This window comes from Liolophura sinensis, chromosome 6, assembly GCF_032854445.1.
Source record: "Liolophura sinensis isolate JHLJ2023 chromosome 6, CUHK_Ljap_v2, whole genome shotgun sequence".
Lineage (NCBI taxonomy): Eukaryota > Metazoa > Mollusca > Polyplacophora > Chitonida > Chitonidae > Liolophura > Liolophura sinensis.
The window spans coordinates 75,108,460-75,133,386 of NC_088300.1; the positions used below are offsets into that span (position 1 = coordinate 75,108,460).

Here is a 24,927-nt window from a genome sequence, read left to right on the forward strand (position 1 = left end):
CAAAAAATCCATATTTGATAGTCAAATCAAATTTTCTGTATTTGTCAAGAACAGCACAATAGTGTTTCCAATTTGCCTGAATTTGTGCTGGTCGATTTTTTTCCAAAAATCTGTGGTATAGCTATATGTAAGACTATTTCACGACTATGACGGCCATCAGGTATGCAGGGGAAAAATCTGGGAAGAACTTGTACAGTGACAGTTCATTTCAACAGAAGTTGATTTCATCAATGCTGACAGTGTTTCATACCAGTCTTAAAATTATCACAAATTCACTTGATAGTATATCACAGAAGCTTTAAGCTAGCTTTAATGATTCAAAATATCATTAATAACAGCAACATTCAACAACAATTTTCTGTACAATAATCTGAGCACTGCTTCATGTATGGAATAATGATTAAACAAGTTTGAACAATGGCCTTCATAGTCAAAGCTGGATATAAGGTCATAATAATTTATTTATAAACTTTAATAAATGACTCAAAAATTAAAAAAAATGTCTTTTCTAACAGTTGTCTGGCTTATATATATACATGTAAGAAAACTCCAAATACAATGGCTAATATTAGACCATAATAGCCCTTGAAGCTACACTTGCTTTCCTCTTCCTGGAATGTCTGTCATAATCTACATCCTGGCTGTTTGAAACTTCAAACTCTGAAGCCTACAAAATAATATGGAAATAACTTACGTTAAACAAAAACATAAAATTTAGAAGCCTTTCATTCACGGTTTTAATTCAGGATTTAATTTTTGAACTTACCATAGCACAGGCTACTTTAGCACTAATGCAGACAGGACTTTGATTATGGTAAAGAACCTCTTTGTTAAATCACTTATTCTCACTAAGAAAATTACATTCTGACAAAGAGACATGTAATACAACAAGCTCAACACATTGATATGTTAGACGTCCATACTATCGCAAGGAAAATGCAGCTGGAAAACTTTTTTACTTTTCTAAATCATAATGGGCTCTGATGGAGAGTAACTTCAGTATATCCTAAACTGTGATCAACACTCTGTTTAGTATAATATAACCTTAACAAACCAAATTTATTTATACATATCTTGTAGCTATATGTATGGTCATACGGCAGTATGGTTTCATTGCTAGATGTTAAGAAATTCTGTTGGAGAGATGGAGACTGATGAGTATAATGGGGGTTTAATTATGTCTGACGCTTGGTACTTAACGTCAGCGTACTGAGTTTAAAAGTCGTTCCCAGCACGTTAGACATGGGTCCAGGGGCCATGTGGGCTCCACAACTCAACAAACCTGAACTTCATAATTGGCACAGACGATTTCTCAGCCATTCAAAGCTGGAACACTGAGACATGGGGTTCAAGGAGTACAAAGCTATAAAAGTGACTTTATGGAAAAAACAATTGTCAACAAGTAAATGTGGGGGATCCGAAGTTTAAAAGTCTCATAACACATTACGTGAGAGACCAACGGACAATTAGGTGAGTTTTCAGCCATTCTCACCAAGATGTGGGATCTAAGGAGTAAGGAGATGTAAAAGTGACAAAAAACTTTTAAAATTAGTCAGTTTACCAGTCAGGATAGCGATATTAACATTGGGGCTTCGAGTTTGAAAGTTGGGGCCCCGACTTTCATATGGCAGACCCAGATAAGCATTCTTGGAGATCTATTTTCACAATGTCCCTTTAAAAGGCTCCATAAAAGAACTATAACTGACTGAAATAAAATAAACAATTTCAAACTTCTTCTTATAATTTTGAATACTTTCTTACATCACATTATTTGTGATAACCAAAGAGAATCTAGGTCTGTATTTTGTACCGGTAGTCATTTAGGTACTAAAATCAATTTAAGAAATATGATTGTTCCTTTCAGTACAGACATCAGTTGCTTCTTTTTAGGACTTTTTGACTGCACATAAATTTGTTCTAAATGCATGTGGTGCTGTTATTGTAGAGCAAATTACAAATACTCTCAATGCCCACTGTCCAGAATGGCAACTGTCTTTAAGTAGGAAAGAACCGGAGCAATCAGTTCTTTATGACCATTATGAATCAGAGAAAGTATTTTAACAACATTTTCTTTGCAAAAAGACACATGTCCAACATATCCATGTATAGAACTAATGGTGTTACAAATCAATGACGAAATTTTGATTTTCAGCACTTATCACTGATTTTGCAGGTAGCTGAATATAATATGTTTGTACATGCTATGGTTTGAACCTTCAGCTTTGTAAAAAAAAAAAGCCTCTTTCAAACTAGATGCAGCCACTGCATGATGTGTTTCTGTGTTCACATGGAAGATCAGAGACATGACAATCATAGAAGCTCATAGCAGTCATTAGTGCAGCACTCCATCATCTGCACGTACAGATATTCAGAGCAAGGTATTCAAGATCAGTTTTTATAGGTTAAAAACACCACAGTATGAGGCAAGCTGGCAGGAAAATAGGATCATTATCATTTTTATTTTACAGCATGGTTGTGGGCCTGATGTGGTGGTATGAATGATAACATTAAACAAAGAAGAGTGTCCTATGGTGTGGCCACTGTTAATGGGTCTTTAGAAATGAACACAAATCGATCAACGTGTCAATGTCTTGAGGAACAAACATGAACAAAGTGAAATAAAATGAGGAATCTGGCTAACCGAGGAAGCTAGATGAAGCATGTCAGATTTCATGACTTTAAGGAAAGGTAAGAGATCAAGAAATAAGATGATCAAGTATCACCATTTGTAAACAAGTTTTATATGCATAGTGAAAGATATGCAATTAGAGTTCAATATGAATGGACGATATCAGTCAAATCCAGGTGCCTATACAATATCCCTGCAAGTGTCTATTAGATTAACTCTACCCCCTCCCCCCCCCACCCCCATGAAAAATTAATAACCTTTAGGATAATGGTATGCAGTGTTCTTTCAACTATTCTCAACATGCTGGAAGAAATCTTACCAAATCACTCTTGGCTATGGCTCGCTTCTTCCCTCTTCGCTTCTCACCACGTGTCTGCTGTTCACGTTTGTCATCTGTCAAATCATTCTGTCTCAAGCGTGGACTGTGGTGAACCTGCACAACCAAATATCTAAATTTATTCATCAGAGGGTGTCATGCTATATACACACATATAAATATTAGACATTTATTTAAAACAAAAAAATTCCTATCTGCCTTCCATTAAGGCATTAGTTAAAAGCCAATAAAAACCCGTCAGTGAACTGAAGCCAAAGAGGAGTGCCGGCTGTGGCCAATTGGTTAAGTTATTTACCTATCAATCACAAGGACAATCAAGGTGCGGTTGGAAACTCCACCTTGGACAGGGAATTTGTAGAATCCTCTGCTCTAACAACTGCTGGGTCTTGAGGATAATAAGCAATTGATGACACTTGTGGTCATTTTTGCAATCTAACAGTCACTGAAGACCACTTGCCTTTATAAAAATGGCAGATATATATCTAGATTTACATAATATGTGGGAAAATTTATACGTGTGACTAGACAATGCAGATGTATATTCAGGCCTTTTACCCGAGTTCGTCTGCGGCAGCCCCCACCTAGTCTCATCAAAATCTGCATAAACTTTCGAAAGTGCTGAAATGCCAATTTTGCTTATAAGGCAGCACTGTAAACATACTGGCACTGGAACCTCCTGCAAAGATACACCCCATTTTTTCAGCCGTGCTACAAGACACGTGTTGCAAAGAGTTGCTTCCCCTGATAATAATAGCTAAACAAGTTACAGCACTTTCGTACGCATGGAGGCATGCATGGCAAACGTCCTTTCACCTAATATCTTACATCATATAGATGATGATCTCTTAACTCAGAAGTTTGGGTTTTAGAAATATTTTGAAATATTAAATATATAATGGATCACAATGGGTCACCTTGTTTTCATTTAATTTCGCATTACTCCTCTCTGCAGAGGAAATCTTCTTTTTCCGTCCAGCCAAGGTGATACCTTCAGTCATTTCTGTAAGATTATCAATCTGTAAGGCCATTAAAACAACTGCTTTATAACAGTTTAAGAAACATACTGACTTGTACATGAAAATGCTAATAAAAATGGCCAACACAGAGGAGTACTTCATAAGCAGCTAACAACTGCTCATTTATCTATATGCTACAGATTTCATAAATTTAAGGATATTTACAGATAATTCTTTGTCTTTGAAACAGTTCATACATCCCTTTTAGTTTAATATGTATCAGAGGCCTGTTTAGAGTGTGGTTGATTTGACTCCTTCGGAACAGACCTACATCAATAACATATAATAATCATTAATACCAACAAGCAGATCTGTAAATTTCAAAGAATAATAAATAAACTGACACATGTGCATGCTCTAATATGAAGCTAGATTAGTTTTGTGAATTTACCTCTTTTGTGGTGGTGCTTTCAGGATCCTCAAACAGTTCACTTTTCTTCAGAGAGCAATCTCTTTTGGAACCACTTTCTGCTTCCATCTGAACAAATATATTTCTAATTGAAATTCTCAAATAATAGTGATATTAAGTGATATTATCTATATGCCAGCATCTGGTTCTAAATAAAAACATTTCAGTTCTGTTTATGAGTTTGGATCCACATCATGTCTGCTTGTCGACTTTCTGCAAAGAATTCTGTCACATACTACATGTATGTTTCGATGCTGTTGCGGCACTTACTACAGTTGTTTTTTTACACAATAAATCTATAACATAAATAGCTTAAAACAGTATCATAATGATAAACTCCATGCCTCCTGTTACAATCAGGCTACATCTTCTGTTTACACAAGCAAGGAGCGATAATATGCAATCTGCTAAAAATAATACTGAAAGAGTTGTTAAGGTTTAAGTACACAACTAAGTTTCATAAAATATGTTACAATTTACTCAGCTGCAGTGTTTTTAATCAACATCTTGCTGACTTTGCAGTGGTTCTACTCAGGAAGGTGTAGTCTTACATATAGCTTGTGCCGATTTCTTCACTTTAATGAACTTGAGCGCTATAATACGACTGAAGTTCCAATTGAAGAGTACAGCATAAGAGCCGAACAAATACAGAAAACCTTACCTTTCTTTTATCACTTTTTTGCTTTTTGAAGTACTTCTTGACACCATCTGACAGAATCTTGTCCTTGTTTACTATTTTGCCCAACCTACAAAACAATTTCAATCCAGTAAAGAGAAGTTTTGTTTTTAAAAACAGCTAAAAAGTGGACTGACATCAAATTATATAGCAACAGTGCAAAAGTATTCCATCATTTACCTTTTACCCTTTGTAGGATTTTTTATAAATCCTTCCTTCTCAAGTCTGTTAAGTAGGCCTTGAGCTACAGTCATTTCTACTCCAAGTCTTCTGGAAAAGGTTGGAGCCACCACCCTAGTACTGTCAGTGCAAGCAATCAGAGCACGTCTCCACAGACACGTTGCCTAATCCATTAGAAATACAAAGTGAATCATGGTTAACACCTGCAACATCTAGTCCAAAAAGTCATACTCCATCACAAGGAGTAATTTACGCTGTAACAAATTTCTAAAACTGACAACAGATGGTGCACTTGAAAATGTTGAGAAAATTATACTCCATACTACCGATCACACTCAAGGAAGTCGGAAAATGGAAATATATGTATGTAGTTATTAAATTGAACTTGTTATATATTATATGGTGAATGTAATATGCATAAGCGAACCGTAATATGCATTATTACCTGAATTGCTATTGGGGATAGGCCAATGAGGTAAGGATCAGTTACTTCACCACCAATGTTGTCTACCTGTAGAACACAAAAGATAAAACCTGAACATTAATGTAAGTACTAACTTGTACCCTCAATAATTCTCCCAGTGTCCAGAAAGGGTATTCAAGTGTTTTCTGGAATAAATAAAACAATAGTTCATTTCCACATACATGATCAGAAACTTTAAGACAGCCACCCTATGGATGTATAAACATAAAATTCTCCCTCATTATAACATGCTTCATTGTGCACACTTCAGCGTTCATGTATGTAACAGGCAAAATTTTGTCTCCAAAATTCTTCTTGAAGATATTGCACGCATCTGTGAAAAGTTTCAAATTTTCAAAAAGCTTGGTTACCATGTGACTCCCATTATTTAATTACAACCATGACATTAGATGTCAGTTCCACATATATTATTTATTTACTTATTTGATTGGTGTTTAAGCCATACTTAATAACATTTCACGATGGCTGCCATCATTATGGTGGAAGAAAGCCGTGCAAAGCCCAGGGAAAACCCACAACCATCCGCAGGCACACCTTTCAATGTACAGCCATATATATAATGTATTTCCCCCAAGAACAGTGTTGTAATGAGGGAAAAGTATGAAGTCAGAAACTTTGATTGTAGGTGAGGGCAACTGAATCAATAACAGATCAAATGGGCAAAAGTTTCACACCCGTGTGGCCATATAAACCTGTGAACAGAAGTCATGTAGTTATGGTGCGAGTAACTATTTTATGATTGGGTGTGAAACATAACTGGCTTTTGAACACTGATTATATCTAATTGTTTCTTAGTTCTTAGTCAAAAATGCTGATGTATGTTAGAAAACCATGTTCAAAATCAGATTCATACTGTTAAGATATCTATAGTCCTGTGGCCACGGTTAGTTTGTCTGAGATAAAAAAAATAATTGCAAATTTGCAATAAGTGGGACATTCACGTTATGTCATTTTGCATTTGGGCCTCTCCATATTAAAGTAAATGACCCATATTGCTACGTGGTCAAAAATCCGAGTGATTAATCAACATTAGAGACTGACTTAAAACTTTGCATAAATCCAGCTTAAAATAAAGGAATACAATTATCAATGCACATTAGGTTATATGAAATTTCTATTCAGATTGTTGCAGGCCTACACATGATGCTGTCATTTCATTTTCCTTTGTATACATGAATACAAAAGTCTGCAACAGTCTCCACCTGACCTTAACTTGTGTGAACTTGAAATACCAATTTAGCTGATATCATAATGGCTTCACTGCCTAAATCTGAAGTGTTTTTTGGGCTTTAAAAGTGGAACCAATTTAAACGCAAGCATGATGTAGACAAATCTGATTTCATGACATGCCCAATAAGTAATTAAATTCAGATAAAACTATAAAACTGACTAGGCCTACTGTAATTCCTCAACCTTTTCACATGTTTGCAAGCTGTTTTCACACATATTCTGAAGGCATTATTCTTTGTTGAGAGGTAAAACTATACTTTCCATGAAGCCGTGAAATTGGCCATTCCAACCATGCAGTTTTGACTGCAAAATCAAATTAAACATGTGCATACCTTGCACTGAAAGTTGGTCTTTAACATGTGAAAAGCTTGTGGAATTAGGGTACTCTGATGTTATATTTCATACGTCTCACACAGGAAAACCCAAGAAAACATCCTTGTCTTTTCTATGACCATTAGAATAAAATTAGATTGTCAACAATTTCAACTGAAAAAGGTGTGTAATCTGAACATTAAAGGCACAAACAGGCAACATAAGAAAGAACCCAGTTCCAAACTCTCCTAATATAGCCCTGAATTGACAAATGTCTAGAAACTTCATTCTCAAGAAGATCTGACAGGATTTCACATACAGCAATCTGAAGCCTGTGTGCAGTCTGACTTTATTTGGATGATCTTTAATATGGCTTTTGAGTGAGAAAAAAAATCATGTCTATGCTATGACACATTTACCTGTACAGCCAGAGACTTATTTAAAACGACAGAACTAGGATGTCTTGAAGATACATAAAGTTTGGGAAAACTAAAGCATAGTTCTGATTCAGCGCCATTATGATTCCTAAATGAAACATGAAACATCTACCTCTTAACCTAAGAGAATACCAAAATTCTGAGCTTATAGTTTCAACATACTGATTAAATGAAATCATCAATATGAATATGTGCCTTCATTCACCCTGAATCAAAAGATTTAAAAGTCGCATCCATATGTACTTACTGAACTGCAATCACTGCAAATGTGATTCTCTGGAGCATCCTCTTCTTCCATAATCTTGAAGCATACACCATGCTGCCAAAACTTGCATATAGAGCACAAGATCATAAGCCCATCATCCTGGTATAGAAATAAATCGATTGTTCAAACCACAAACTTTCACATTCTTCATGCAAACATACACTCACATCTTTGAATATGATAAATGTATGTAAAAGACTACCAGCTCATAAAAATGCATATCAAGTCAAACTTCCCAACTCGACACATATAAAAAAGGACATCTGGTCAATATCGTCCATGCTGCTTGGTCTGCTTTTATCTCCATTTACAATCAATAGTATTTTTTTAAATAAACTAATACTTGTCTACTGTGAATACCGACCACGATTTCCAGTGCCCATTGTATCTAGTGCATGTTAATCCACTTTATATAATCCAACACAACATCCTGCTTGCCGACTCCAGACAATTGCCTTTATCACCGCTGGGGGTCAGAGAAATCAGAGTAGGGAGATAATCCTCCTAGTGAACAATTCCTCGAACTGATGAAGAAATTCTCTTGAACTTGACTTTGATCTGTACACTTCACTTGGTGGTAGTCATTAGCTGAGACGACATTAAGCAATTCAGGACATGAAATAATGCAGTATTGTGGCTTTCTGTCATTTTGTTTCCCATATTTCATTGAATCAACTATGGATCACCAACCTGCTTAGAGTGACAGTGACTATAAAGAGATGTTATATGGAAATGTCCGACTGATAAAGTTCAACTCATTCAGCCTTATTTGTCCAAAACTGACACAGAGCTAAAGAATATGGGACAAACTACAGGGAGCCATATCCTAAGACAGCATTTCTACCTTGGCGAGTATGAAACAAATTTGCAAGTATGAAACAAATTCCCAGGTAAATGACAACACTTTTTTTTTGTCTTTTATTACATCTAGTCCATTGTGTACATAAAAACAATAGATCTGAGACAAATGAAACTTAATTCACCTTCTTCAGGGGTCAAAATGTTTAATATTTTGAGCTCTTCAGAGTGTTGATCTCAAAAAAAATTTGGGTCATCAACAATGATTTAAAGGTGTGGAATGTCTTAGATCCCATTTATATCATTTTACAACAACATGGAAGTAGATAAAATACAACAGTCAGTCATTTATGTGTCTGAAATAAGGGATATTTTCATGGTACAGTAACGCCTTTTTCATCACCTGGCCTCAGTTTGAGGTTATCATTTTTATTTTGAGTTCTTAAAAACAAGTGAATAACCTAACATTTTGACCCCTGTTGGTTAGTACTGACTCCTGTACTACCTCCACTAGAAGTAGGTGTTGTAGTTGTTCAGCCTTCCATAAGAACCTTCCATAAACTGCCACCTTGTCAAAACTGACATTTTGTTGCGTTACCGGGTAGGGTTGGTTTTACACCGAGTATAATGTGTTTCCCCACAATACACATTAAATTCCTATGTATTTCCAGAGAATGTCATTCGATTAAATGCAGTTAATACCAATGGATTGCAGGCCATTACACCCTTAAGCTGTGCGTGTTTTGTTTGGAAACTTTTGCCCATTATCAATGCACCTTATCTATTTTCTTTGAAATTATAAAACAAAAGTTTAAATAACACAAACCTCATTACAACCACAAGGACATTTGACTCCAAGTTCATCATCATCTTCCATTTCCGCTTCTGGTCCTGATGGCTTCTTGCTTGTTTTCTGTCCTGTTACAGGTAAATTAGATGACTCAGACAAAAAACATCAAAAATTTTCAAATGATTACATCCCTTATATATTTAAGAACTAGGGTAAGCATTTCAAAAGACAGCAGTCCTCCCTTTAAAACAAATGAGCTGAAAGGAATATCCAATATGTTTACTAACACTGTAAATAACAATTGGTTGAACAGTAACTGAGGATTGGTTATCTGAACTGGTGATGACGTCTTAAAGCATATAAAGACATGTGACAATGTCTTCATGCTTTCCAACTATTTAGCCAACCGCTGGGGTTGGGAAATGGAAGTGTAAAGTGCCATGCTTGTTTGGTATTGTTGTGCAGGTCAGTGTTTCTCCTATCCAATGTCACACATTTGCGTTAGGCCTGACGATTAAACTCAAAGACTGCAGCAATTAAGAAATAATTTCTAGAATAACTTTTCCATAAAGTACAACTCTTTCAGCCTTACTTTTCCAAAACTGACATTTTATCAACAAAATCCAGTCTTTAGGGAATTAAATAATATAACATAAACCAACCTACTTTCCTAAAATTCTTTAACTAACTGCACACAAACTTTTTAATTTTTGGCTTCACCTGGTTTGGCTGGGCTTTGCAAGGGGATATCCTCACAATGTTCAGGTACCAGAGCTGGTTCTTTCTTCTTTCCAGAGTTTTCTGTCTCCAAGGTTGTGCTAGTGGTCATTTCATCTGTTTTCTGCAAGGAAAACAATTAACAAAAGTAACTAAAATATTCATAAGAAGCCAATCATTGCTACTAGTATTTTGACACTGAGCATCTTTAATATTAAGAAAGATAATCATTGTTTTCATGATTACATCGAAAAGTATAGAATTTACAAACGTATATCACATCACCAATTTATAGTTCATGTGGGTGATTTATTTACAATGCTGAGTAAAATAATCATCAACAATAATCATCAAATTATCAACAAAAGAAGATTAAATCTGCCGTCTTGATTACTCTGAACCATAACAGACAAAGAAAATGTAATCATTCAGTCCATTTCTATCATAACATGTATTTACTTCAGTGAAGTTTAATGCCATACTCAACCAGGCTTATATGTTGATTCACAGTCTTATGGCATTTAGATAAACAGAAATCCAGAGCAGGATACACAGAGCAATGCCTCTGATGAATTGGCCAGTAACAACCCTGTCAGCAGAGTACTCCATGGGGTCTATAAAAATCTGTCACATGATCATGCTAAATAGCTATTAAATGTAAAGTTGGATTTCCTTGACCTAACCAGGGAGTTGCAAATAAACAAACCATGTCAATATCTTGGTTCTCCACTTCAAGTTTGCCGTCAGTGGCGTCCTCAATTTTAGCATCCTCTTCAGCATCACTTTTGAGCTCAAACTGTTTACTGTCTGTTTTAATTCTCATTTTAACACTAAACAGGAGAAAAAAAAAACACCAAATAATGCTACATCATACAATTTTTTCTCAAATTTCTACTTACACTCAAGGGCAGAACTGATGTGTAATTGTCTCCTCTTATCAAATAAACAGATAAGTTTTTTTTCTTAATCCCAGATAAAATTGGACCATTGCTCAAAGAGACTATACTGGAGATTTTTAGCAAAAAAAATTACTTTTCACAAAATATCACACAAAAGAGAAACTAAAAACAATTAGTTTTGGCCATTTTCATCAAAGATTAGACAATTTGAAAATCCTGATTTCATCTGAAATCAGCCGATCAGCTCTTGTCTGTACAAAAATTATTGTTCAAAACTGAAGTTCCTAATATTTATAAAGCAGGTTGCATTATGATTTTTTCAAACTTAAGAATCATTTTTTACACTACAAATAATACAGATCCGAGTCTGATATTTACTGAAAGGCAATAATTTGAGCTATGTTAAGTAAATAGAAAAAATTTTATTTGATTAGCAAATATGTTTTTTTTTTAGGCAAACATCTCCGGTATAGTTTCTTTATTAATCAAATTATAATGAAGAGTACTTATTAAGCGATGGATAAGTTGTGTTTGGACAAATTACATGAAGAAAGGTGAAACTAGAATTAGTATGAGGTATGTAAACGGTGCACAACCAACTATCATATCTGCATAAAAGTGTGCCTGAAAATACCCTGCATACCTCACAATCACATGGCAGCTTAATGACCCAGGTGTCTCTCACCAATGCGGTCGCTGTGAGTTCAAGTCCAGCTCAGGCTGGCTTCCTCTCTGGCCGTAAGTGGGAAGGTCTGTAAGCAACCTGCGGATGGTCGTGCAGTTTCCCCCGGGCTGTGTCCGGTTTCCACCCACCATAATGCTGGTTGCCGTCGTATAAGTGAAATATTCTTGAGTGCGGCATAAAACACCAATCAAATAAATAAATAAATAAACACAATCACATGAGACACTTATAAGTGGGAGTACACATGGATATGTGTCTTCTGCTGGTACTCAACATTGCTTTAATTTTATAATGGTGGTACGTTTTTGGACTGGAGGATAACATATTCAAAAAAAAACTAGTGCTTCAGATATCAGGCTGAAACCATATGCTGGACTTAATGGATGGATGGACTGACAGACGAATAGTTTTTGGGCAAAAATAATTCCAAACTTGGTTTCATTCAAAGGTACCAAGAAACCAAACTTGAGATAAGTTCAAAAAGTTCAGAAGATATCATGCACAATTCAAACACCAGACGGACAGATTAAGTTGAAAAACAGTTAGGCACAAGCAGGTAAGCAATACCAAGCAGGGTTTCATATCAATTTATATTGTATCTACATATACATGGATATGCATGTAGGGTGCTGGTGAATTCCAATTTGGGTAAGTATATGGTGAGCATGTGATACACAGTACTCAAAGCTCATCTGGTACAATGATTTATTAATGGCACTGTCTTTACATGTATCTCTGCTAGCATCAATTACAATGTAAAAGCTGATGTGCAAAGTCGTGTACCTTTTTGACGCACCAAATTGAAGTTATCTATGACAATGTTCATTGTTTTGTGAAAGAACTTTCAGTTGTGGGGCCATCTCTGTTGAGCTTTTCAGATAAAATTGGGTACACTGATATGGATTTTTATTTTGGCTAATGAAGACAATTTAAAGAAATTGACATTCATGCAAGAAAAGTAAAAAAAATAATAACTTCTATCAAAATCCCATCAAAAAATTTACACTAAGGCCATTTTTGGCAGGTCAGGTCATGTTATACCCAATGAACACATTCTTAATTTTGGCCTTCTGTACATACACAGTAGGTAGTGAATAGCGTATACAACATTTAATCAGCAACAGAAACTGACATGTTGACCGGAATTCTTTTCACTTATCAATGACTGAGTACAGCTGGCTGGTAGAATGGAAACAGAAGTATTTGTAGGGATTAGTCTTCTAATAAAGGTAATGCTAAGGAAATCTCCACATTCAAAAAGCATAAATAGAGAAACTTACCAATGGAAAGGCTGTTATTTTCAAGGTAACATTGACATGAAAAATGGAAGGAAAGAAGTTTGTTAACTATACTTGAAAGCATCCGCATTTTAAAAGAAGGGTTAAATGATAAGGATCAATAAAATTTGGACTGTATTCAATATGGAAACAGAATATTTCTGTTACCGCTTTGACCTGACATTGTGTCATGCACAAACAGATGCTGCAGGTCCCCATTACTGGGACATTAATTAACACAAATGATGTGAAACAATGAAAACTGCCTTATTTTCAGGCATAATCCAAACTGTATAGAAACTACTAAAGAGTTTTTGAGTACACTTCAATAAGTTACCTAATACACATTACATGGCAATATATATGTACATCAAATTTGAAAAATATGTTTTAACAATGGGTCCATATCTGTCCTGAAAAGTTTTCTTTAAAATTTCAGTTTCTCTTGGAACTGAAGTAGCTCTTTACAAACAATCATCAAATTCATATCATACCTGGGACCAATCATGTAAATATGTACAACATGTATAACATGGCAACATCATTAAGGGGACATAACTCTGTGCTATGATTTTTCTCGCCAACCATGTCATTGTCTGAAGACCACTGTCCTAGGGTCAACTTTAAGTATGCAGAGAAACTCACAGTTGCAACATCCCCAACTTTGATATTCATGGGTTGTTCTTCGAAAACAAATGTATCTGAATCAGACGGTCGAAATCCAGGGGGCTCATAATCCTCAGGTGTAACTGCAGCAAAGAGCAAAGTTTCCAACATAATAAAAATAAAAGACTTTAACATTGATTGATATTTTTAATCTGAAGTCATATACAAGTCAGTGAAAGTGTAGTTTTCTACAGACCATGCAGGCGATTGTCTCTGTTATTGAAGCCAAGCCTGCTCATCTACAGTGAAGATTGGTGTTGTCTGTTTACTTGCCATCCCGCTTTCTCCTACAATGAATTGTCACAAGCACTGGCTTGGTGTTTGTTGTTATAACTTTTTTCACCCTCCTAACAGACTGGTCTTCATGAACTTGTGTACAATCAACACAGTAAAACAAAACTACATCTCTCAGTCAATATTGTGAAATACTCAGACCCTTTTACGCCATATCCAGAAAGATATACAAACAAAGACAAATCATCACACTGATTGGTCAGATTGGACAAAATGATCTGGCTGACTGGTCAAAATGGAGGTCTCAATTCCGTCACCTTGCTAGAGTTCTTCACTGCCAGGGTCTGAATTAAAATAACTGTACTGCCACATACAGCAACCACAAAAGTCAGGCCATTCTGGATTCCCTAACCTTGGTTGCACTGTCAGGCAAGGCTATCAACTTTACCAGACTTTTCCTTTAAGATACTGAAGGCAGCAAACCAAAATAAAATACAAAGTAATTCTCTAAAATCTCCATAGCCTTATTAAAGGACACGTAACAAATTCAAAATAGGTTCAATTCATTTATTTATTTATTTGATTAATGTTTTACGCCGTGATCAAGAATAATTCACCTATACAATGGCGGCCAGCATTATGGTGAGAGGAAACCAGGCAGAGCCCGGAGAAAACTCACGACCATCCGCACGTTGCTGGCAGACCTTCCCACTTACGGCCAGAGAGGAAGACAGTATGAGTTGGGCTTGGTCTCATTGTTTAATACATGCAGTTAAAAATATTTACAGGAAAATGGAGAACAGATGGGCAAAAGTACAACAAACTTGCTAAAAATCATTATGGCTCTTCCTCGTGACAAAGTGTAAGTGTCATACAGGTTTGGTAAACGTAAATTCAATTGGTCAAGGGATAAAGGGTTTACCGGAAAATAGCCGGACAAACAACCTGATGGATGGTCAAAGGGAATAATGATTGGTCATGGAAATTGAAACTACAGTGTTCATCGACATGCCAAGGTTTGAAAGTTTGGTATGCTTAGTGAACCTGATATATTGTGTTAACAAACCTTTTACAAAATTTAACATCGATGAACCCAATGACCTTGAAAAAATGGGTGAAGGTCACTGAAAATCTAAAGGTTCTTTCTCAGGACAAATTGTACGTGTGGTATAAGTTTGGTGAACTTTGAAAGGGCAAACAGGCAGAAGGACGGCCGACGACAAACTCTACCACAATATCCCTAGGCCAATACTGGCCGAGGGGTAATAACTATCAATATGCATGTACATTTACTTGAGCTTGGCCAGATTACCTTCATCAAAGTACAGAAGTTTCATAGTCATCATGACATCATCAGGCAATGATTTGAGTGTCTGTGTCAACACAACAATGGTTCTAAGCAGCCTTATAGTTGCCTTCTTTGTTTCTGCAGCAGTGGCTGCACTTGAAACTTTCTTGTCGTTTCTGTAATGAAAAGACATGAAAAAAAAAAAACAGGTAAATCTATGGATTTCTGATAAAAGAGAAACTTTTTTTTTACAAATCGATGCATGACATTACAAATATATGTTCCTACAATATTCCATAATCCTTATTGCTGACAACCTGTGAGGGGTTATAACCTATAAAATAAAAGAAATACATTCTTGAAACATGTTTAAGTAAATGATAAAGTTCCAACGTTTCTTTTAAACACTTTACATAGAGATATGATTTGTAACAATTCACACAATGAGGTGACTCTGTCACGAATTTTTTTTTTATCCCCTTCTCTGGAATGTGATATACTTTTTACGATCTTTCATTTAGCATGATGTCTTGGGATCAAAATTACAAATGAATTCCCCTGAAATCCTCAGTCACCAACCTGTAGATGTCAATTCCTCCACCTTCTGTGTACGAGAACTTGAAGGTATAAGACTCAATAACTGTCTGTAAGCAATAAAATAAAAGACATAAAAGGCTCAATTTGTTTGTGTTTTTTGTGGTAGTAGTGTGCATGCATCTGTCATGACCTGCTTGATAAAAACAATGAATAATTATTCTATTACACCACAAATTTGTTCTAGCTTGCTAACTACCAAATTAAATTTAAAATCAAAGTTTTCTACCTAACTGTACAGGCTCACACAGGATGAATAATGATGTCCAAAAAGACCACTGTGTTAAACTGGTAAAGATTTGGAAAAGTGAGCTTTCTGAAATGCAGAGGCCTTCACAAATGCATCAAAAAGACCAGACAAATCTGTTAACTTAAAACAACTTCAGCAGATTTTGTACATAAAGGAAAAAACAAAAAGTCTTAACGAAGTGTAGCAAAACAGAATATAAATAATAATTTCATTCATGAACTGTACAGTGTTAAATCTATTCATGTATAAATGAAAAGTATTACATAATGTTAACATTTTCTGCTCCTACATTGGTCAATCAAGCAGCAGAGTGCATTTAGAATAAACTTACATCTTGGTCTTCAGGGTCCAAATATATCTAAAAATCAAAAAAAAAAGAATAAATTAAAGCTCTTACATTCCTTACAGTGATACCAGTGGCCAAGATTTAAGGCCCAAATGAATGTCAAATAAGAAGACACTATGAAAGTAATGCACTGAACTAATTTGCCATAATCGGAAAAATCAAGCTTTGGAAAACATCTGTTTACAAACAGATGCTAACACATATAACGACAAATAGCTTTATTCAACTGCCGAAGTACACATACACATGATTAAGTATGTACATTTCAGGTTGCTCGACACATGGTGTGCAATTACCCCACTCTAGGTCCCATCTGATTTGCCTAGACTCAGTTCAGTTTTGAGAACGGGTATGGACAGAGTGCACGTAAGTGACAGGAAATGTTAGAAGACTATGAAAATATGAAATTTTGGTCTAACCAGTTACTGGAATAAGCAATGTTGTATGTTCATGTCTAAAGCCATGGTGTATGGTTTCGTAGTTACTTTTCTATCCTCAAGCCCATCTCTTCCTCACATGTATGTATGGTCTAGACCTGAACTGTGTGGATAGACATTTTTAGTATCTTTTGGCATGGCTTTGGACTTTTATTCCTGATAGCATGGTGGTATGAGGGAATGCTGTCACGATTGTTGAGAATTACCCATGGTGCATTGGGAACAGGGCTGGCTTTACATGCAACCATTGAAAATTGTCTGCTGATAGCTGTGGTGTGGGGGGGGGAAAGCTGTTCATTTTTCGGTTTGAGTAACAGGCAGCCAACATATGGAGGAGATTATCTGCAGCACATGTATAGTAATGCACAATTACATCTAAAGTCTATGTTACATGCACAAGGCTCCGTTTTCTATTTCTTATGTAGGGTGGTGTAATTTAAATATTTCTAGCAAGAAAACTATAGATCGTAGCTCAAATCCATTGGCATGCACCAGAAATGACATGTCTTGGGCTTCAATCTGGTGCAGGTCTCAGGTTTGTACCTTTTGTTGTTCTTGAGGCCATTGAAATTACGCGACTAAAACAAGGTTTTGGCCGTATCTCAAAAAGTTACAAAGGTAGGCAAAATTCGAAAGCAGCTTCAGAATCAGCATTGCCAAATATTGCGAATAGATGAAAACATCATCAAACTTAAACACTTTTTATGGCGTCATAAGTTTGACCAATAGCGAGCTTCCAAATTTTTCAATGCATGTCCAAGATTTTTTCAAACTTGTTCTGACTAGGATCACTCTACAAGTTGATCAAATTTCAAAAGAATCTGTTTGTTGGTTCTTGAGAAGAAGATTTTAAAAGTTTTGATCAAAATAAAGATGGCTGCCATGTCACATGACCACATTAACCAAAAACAGTCCAAATTTGCCTCGTAACCTTGTTCCTAAAATCACCAAATTCAACAACATCCAACTTTTCCACTTTGCTTTTTACAGCTCTTAAAGCTTTCAAAAGCCTTTCACAATAACGGAAGAAAAATAATAAAAATCTGAACGATTTCATTAAGTGTCCCAGCACAGAGTGGTAGGCCACCTAAAACTATGTATTGCCATCTGGTCACTTACTGAAATCATGACTTCTCCTCTTGATTTTCTGCAACAAGCTCATAACGCAAATTAACCTATCACAAGTGACACTGACCGATGTTAACTGTATTATCCGCGAACTACGATCCTCTGTCCCAGGTCATATGTTGAAATCAGTCTCAGACTATTTCACCCTTTTCTCATACAATTAACCTTTCCTTTAGAACTGGCATTATCCCAACACTGCTAAAAACAGGTAAAGTAACAACAATCTTTAAATAAGGTGATAAAGCTACTTATGATAACTACAGTCCGATTTTGATACTACCTGCTATCAGCAAGACTGTACAAAAATCAGTCGCCCTTCAACAAGTTGATTTTCTAGACAAAAATGCCATAGTAACAAATACTCAATACCGTTTTCCAACCATTCAAGTGTACACGGCGCCACTGTTCTATACGAAAAATTAGTTTTGGCCAAGGAACAGCGCAAATTCAGCTCAGTCACTTTTACTGACCTGTCCAAACCTTTTGACACAGTAAACCATAATATATTGCTACAAAAACTATAGCCTTATGGCTGTCAGGATACAACAAATGACTAGTTCAAGAGCTATCTGTCCAACAGGTCACAATGTGTTTAATATAAAGAGGCCATCTCACCTCTGTCACCAACTGACTGTGCAGTTCCCCAGGCATCCATATTATGACCCCTAAGTTTTTAGTCCATACAAATAACATAATCAACTCTTAGTCTCTTCTCAATTTCATTCTTTTTGCCAATGACACCAGCCTTCATTTTTCTGGTTATAATATTCAGGAAATTGTTACTACGACAGGTGAGTTGGAGTTCAACACTTGTTCCTTGCCAATATGCTTGTACTAAATATTAATGCATGATCATTAAACCGCACAAGAAATTACTCCCTTCACATATACCGAAAATAAAAACAGACAGCTATGAAACAGAATTTGTTGAAGATTTCAGGTTTCTTGGCGTTGTTTTCAGTGCTAACCTGTCATGGACATCACATATTACATACACTTCAAATAAATTTTCTCGCAACATAGGAATCACAAAACGTGTCAAGAAATTGATGAACAACCACTTCTGACACTGCACATCTCCCTAATTCTACCCTACCTTTCCTATGCAAATGCACTTTGGAGTAACACCTACAGGACTCACCTAAACCCCTTGTATATTTTGCACAAGCAGACAATCCGCATTATAACTTCATCACACACACTAACGCACACCCTGCCCTTGTTTCAACAACTAAAAATCCTTGATATATTTCAACTAAACACTTTCTCTTGCCTCCAAACTGTCCATAAATTTATATATAGCCCCTTTATCCTTCCAAAGTTTCAAAATGTAGTTTGATGTACACCTTTACCCTATGGGAAATCAAACACTAAATCTCCATGGACTTTTTTGAAGAACTAACCTCTCTGTATATTTCATCCATTCGAAAGGCCCTCGAGAATGGAACAAACTTCCCCAATATCTCCAAACTATCAATTCTTTTTCTCTATTTAAAAATAAACTAAACTTCTCATTATTGTGGAATCAGATCCCTAGCAACAAACTAATTTATATCACACCACCATCAGCCAGCCTTGTATCTTGTCATATCGTTACATATATGCATGTCCAGTTTTTCTTCTCTAATTATACTCGCAATATGTACTTTTAACTACATATATGATGGGAAAGAAGTCCACCCAGACTTTATTCCCGCCTTGCAGTCACTTAAACATTTATTTATAATCACAAATGTTTATACATTTGTATTCAGACTCTTGGTAAATAATACACAAACACAGAAATAAATAAATAATTATCTGTTTACTTGATTGGTGTTAATCCTACACTCAAGAAATTTTTATCAGATGACAGAACAGGATTTAGGTCTGGAGGAAACCAAAGTTGCCATTATAACCTTAGCTATTCATCAGGTACCTTATGAACAACTTGACTTGCAGCCAAAGGCTAAGCAGTGAGAAATGCATTCAACACGGTAGTCATAGCAAACCAGCACTAAAATGGCCCGTCAGTGAGGGCCTTTACAGGTGAAACATGTTTGATTTTTTTTTTTTTTTTTTTTTTTGATTGGTCTTTTACGCCGTACTTAAGAATATTTCACTTATATGACGGTGGTCAGCATTATGGTGGGTGGAAACCGGGCAGAACCCGGGGGAAACCCACGACCATCCGCAGGTTGCTGTCAGACCTTCCCACGTACGGCCGGAAAGGAAGCCAGCATAGGCTGGTCTTAAACTCACAGCGACCGCATTGGTGAGAGGCTTCTGGGTCACTACGCTGCACTAGCGCACTAACCGACTGAGCCACGGAGGCCCCGAAACATGTTTGAGGTATATGTATAGAATAGATACATACAAACTGAAATACTTTGAATTCAATCATATGTGTACATTATTTTACAAAGTCTATTACACAAACTATATTATTTTACAAAATCTAAAACTCTGGCTTCTTATACTCACACCAATAACGAGCATCCGCAGCTACAACAAAAAGTTAAAAACCAATTATAATTGTATTTTTCGGTAAACTTTTTTGCTTTAAAACTCATAATACAACTTGTCTTATTTTTTAGACACTGAGTAAACGTGATGTAATTCTAGCAGGTATGTTGAGTTTCTTTTTTCTTGTGTGGTTAGAACACCACACAACATACAAACAACATACTTGCATCTTTACTTTTCCAAAAGGCTGGTAAAGAAATATAATATTCTACTTTTAACACTACTAATATCTGTCCCAAATTTTAGAACAATTAGGATATTTAGCATACATGTACACCATAACATGTTTTTGTCGCATCATTATTTTGAACCTTGAATGAATACTTCATTAAATGATGGTCTGATGGAGACAACTGCTGATTAGAAGGCTACAAGCGTATCTTAGAAAAAAATTTTAAGCATACAAAATTAAACCAATTTCAAATGATCATTTCATTCTCAATAACTGTTTGTGTGGTAAACAAATTTTTGTATGTGTCCCATTCGTGATTTTCACAGAATTGCATCAAACAACAGTATAACTCATATATGCTTACATATTTTTTGTCAAGTGCATCAAAGCATCCTTTGACCCACTTGATGACTTGACATGCTCCAGGGCAAGATGTATCATCTCTCAAAATTTTCAAGTTTAAATCTGAAATGAGGGAGTATAAAATCATAAATGCTAAAAGCTACATTCTGAAAAAAAAAAAAAAACATGACTTGTATATTTGATTTCAATGTACTTACTTGCTCTTATGATATTAAGAAGTTGAGATGATGGACCTCAAGTGCTATAGAGTCTATGGGTATATACAGGTATGAATAACAAGTTTATTCATTTATTCCATGTAGGCGAAGTTTCAAAGTAGACATTACCACTTTAACATGGTTGTCAAAAGTATTGATTATACTGCAATAAACTAAATATTTAAAAAGAATGTGCTTTAAATGATTTCAAACATATGTTGAGTGACTTGTAGAATTAAACAATAAACAATCAAAATTAGGATAAAAAAGGTAGAATACAGGGTTGCTTTGATGTAGATCAACTAATTACAGATTAACAGTAGGTGGTGTCCTACCAGTCATCACCAGATATAAGGTAGATACATGTACTAAGGGCTTGGAATACCAAAATCTGTGAATTGCGCCAGTCTGCTGTCATAAATGTCTGTAGAAGATAAAAAGCATGGCCAAACACAAAGCATAAAATACCTTGTGGCTCGACTATGTAGCTCGCAACCTGTTTGATTTCCAACAGTCTACAACTGCTTCTAACTTAATAACCTGAAAACCAACATGATGAGAGAAACCTACCTTCAAGGCAACGATCACCAAATGCATGCTCAGGAAATATTGCCCTCAAATAAGTTATGTTAGATATAGCTACTGCTAGAAGCTTTTTCACAAACAATGCAGACTGCTGTTGAGTCACTTGCTCATTGGGGAAGATTGCTGACCACTGCAAAGAAAAATCCCAAGTTCCACACAATATAAAAATACAAAAGTATATACACATGTAATATTCCTCTCTGGCTGGTCTTCCATGGGAAGGTATGCCAGGAATCTGCACCTGGTCATGAATTCCCCCCATTATAAGCCCTGTTTCCTCCCACCATAAAGTGAAATATTCTCGAGCATGGCGTAAAAAACAAATAAAACATAATGTTTATACTCTAAATTTACCATTCTACCACTCTACAATTCATTACCATTTATCTGAACGTACTTTTATATGAAACAATCCAAGCCAAAAGTTTAAGTATCTAATTGCAGCAATCGTAGAAGAGTCTATCTAAACATGGATTCATTGATGTCAAACTTTTACGAAATGAAATTCAAAACTTGAATTTTCGACAGGGGTATAAGAAAGTTTTACTGGGACCAGGTAGGAATCTGGATTGAGTTAATTTTTTTTAAAACCAAAGCAAGTTCTATGTTGTATTGTGTACTTATCTGTTTCTATAGATATCTATGAACATTCACTTCACAGTTTCATTTGTTAACTTTTTCGGAAAACAACCAATGGCATGCAAATTACATTTACAGGTTGGGCAAGAATAAACAACAACTTATAAGTAGATCTAGAATGTTGAATTCAAAAATGTTAACAACTTTCTACACACACTACAATTATAGGTGAGTTTCAGTGAAAGAATTAATTAAAAAACCCTCTGTTTAGTTATTTTTCTATTTACTTAAATATGCCCTACATTAACACTGAGTAAAATTAAATTAAATTAACATTGAGTTACTTCCCTTGTTGAGCCACCCATTTGTTTATTTATTTGTTTATTTATTTGATAGGTGTTTTACGCCATACTCAAGAATATTTCACTTACACGACGGCAGCCAGCATTATGGTGGGTGGAAACTGGGCAGAGCCCGATGGAAACCCACGACCACCCGCAGGTTGCTGGCAGATCCTCCCAAGTACAGCCGGAGAGAAAGCCAGCCTGAACTGGACTTGAACTCACAGCGACCGCATTGGTGAGAGGCTTCTGGGTCATTGCGCTGCACAAGCGGGCTAACCAACTGAGCCACAAAGGCCCACCCCATTTGTTGAACATGGTCCAGAACTTGGCTGGTTCCCTGCCCCTCACATCAGATGGCGCTAATTACATACCCCACATGTCAATTGGGTAAAGGGAGATAGCCTTGACAAGTTTCTAGTTTAAGCAAGATGACACGTGGACACAAACGATATATGATGTCTAAGGGCTCAGGTAGCACACTGGCGCAAAAAACAACTGATTTCGAAATACTGACATTGGATTCAAGCAGATAACAGCCCTAGGTAGGGCAACAAGTGGACAAGTTGGAAGTTGAGGGCTTTATTTCTTGAATTTCACAGACACTGTGTGGGGCCAGTCAAAAGTCAATTCATACCTTTACTTCTTATATATATGTATAAGGCATGTAAGATTTATGGACTGAATTCAAGGTCCTGTGGTCTGCTTTTCTCTAGTCAAGAACGCTTTTACTGTTATTTCTGTCTGTGTCCTCAAAACGAGGCTAATGTATGACTTCCTATTTTTAATACAACAACGTGAAGAGTTACAGTTACAATTCACAGACTGAATTTTGAAATAAACTGAGTGGTTAAAAGGTAAAGAGACAAAAAAACGTGTAATAATACATATTTTATGATAAGTAACCTATAAAATTTATAAACAAATTTTACTGAAAATATTCAGTTTTCAACCACCTGACAAAACAGGGTTATAAACTCAATTTTACAGACCGAATATCAGTTTGTAAATACGACGTATATCAATCCCCGCTAAAGAACAGTCTCCAGATATTTTTTAAATACAAGAGTATACAAGAGTGCATGACTCTTGATGAAATTTGGTCATTCCAATTCAATGTATTCCTTTTTGCTATAAGGTTGAGTATTATCTGATTAAAGTTACATTTCCAGTCTTCTCCTGTGAGCGTAATGCTTGTGCTGTTGACATCCTTCCTCTTTTTAGTGAATAGGTCTGTGACCGTCTGAAATGTCAATTGAAACCTTATTTTAATACTGCAAACTAAATATGGTTAAACAAATTCTTCCACTGATAGATATTTTATGTACATGTATTACATTGGCCAGCTACATGCATTTACTGTTATAGGCCTATGTAGGCCTACAAAAGAAATATTGGTGACAAATATATTTCACTCACACCAATTATGTTGGCCATAAAAAATCAACTAAGCTTGCTCTAGGTAAACGTACATAATTATGTACATGATAAACCTTCTTTGTTACGTACTTTAAGCCCATTCCATTTACGTGGCAGTTTTGTGGGCCTATTACATGTAGGCCTATATAGGCTACACTGTAAAAATAACTTCGAAATGCTAACACTGACTGACAGGACACTTAACAAGGCTCATTTTACTCAGTTATAATGACTTATATCGGTGGTTGATTACATTAGCTATTCGTCTCGTGACTTCGCATCAGTCAATAGCTAAAGATGAGGTCAAGAACTACAGCATGCAAGTCAATGGCTTTAGCCAATTTTTTTTTATGTCTGAGTGCATCTCCTTTAATTTTTGCCGCTGTGCCATGCAGCTATCAATCACCTATGTTTCATACTCAGGAAAACAAAATAAATTGAAATAAAAAAAAATTAGCTCATTCAATGCTGCAGCATGAGGCTAAATGTTGTCATGCAGATAAACTATGTGAAAAGACCTACCTGAAACGTCAGCCGTCCACCAGGCTGCAGACGAGTTCTATCACACGTTGTTTTCATCAAGCAGACGACACTATCCCATAAGGCCTTTCAACACTGTGGTCTCTCCGCGATGTGGGTCAAATCATTTCTATACCCACTTATACTTTAACACAAGCTGGAC

At 35.9% G+C, this 24,927-nt stretch overlaps 1 protein-coding gene across 1 annotated transcript; it reads right to left on the reverse strand.

Moving 5' to 3' along the window:
* Positions 1-280: 280 nt before the first annotated feature.
* On the reverse strand, positions 281-24,912 carry LOC135468143 (uncharacterized). Its single transcript, XM_064746228.1, has 21 exons — positions 24,768-24,912; positions 23,991-24,069; positions 21,892-22,036; positions 21,126-21,226; positions 20,548-20,568; positions 16,505-16,531; positions 15,909-15,973; positions 15,354-15,505; positions 13,787-13,890; positions 13,145-13,155; positions 10,987-11,110; positions 10,284-10,404; positions 9,600-9,691; positions 7,958-8,074; positions 5,693-5,758; positions 5,248-5,411; positions 5,053-5,137; positions 4,374-4,460; positions 3,881-3,982; positions 2,949-3,062; positions 281-667 (listed from the first exon to the last, which is right to left on the reverse strand). The coding sequence occupies exons 2-21, from the start codon at positions 24,033-24,035 to the stop codon at positions 569-571; spliced, it is 1,842 nt and encodes a 613-aa protein (XP_064602298.1). The 5' UTR covers positions 24,036-24,069; positions 24,768-24,912; the 3' UTR covers positions 281-568.
* Positions 24,913-24,927: the final 15 nt, after the last annotated feature.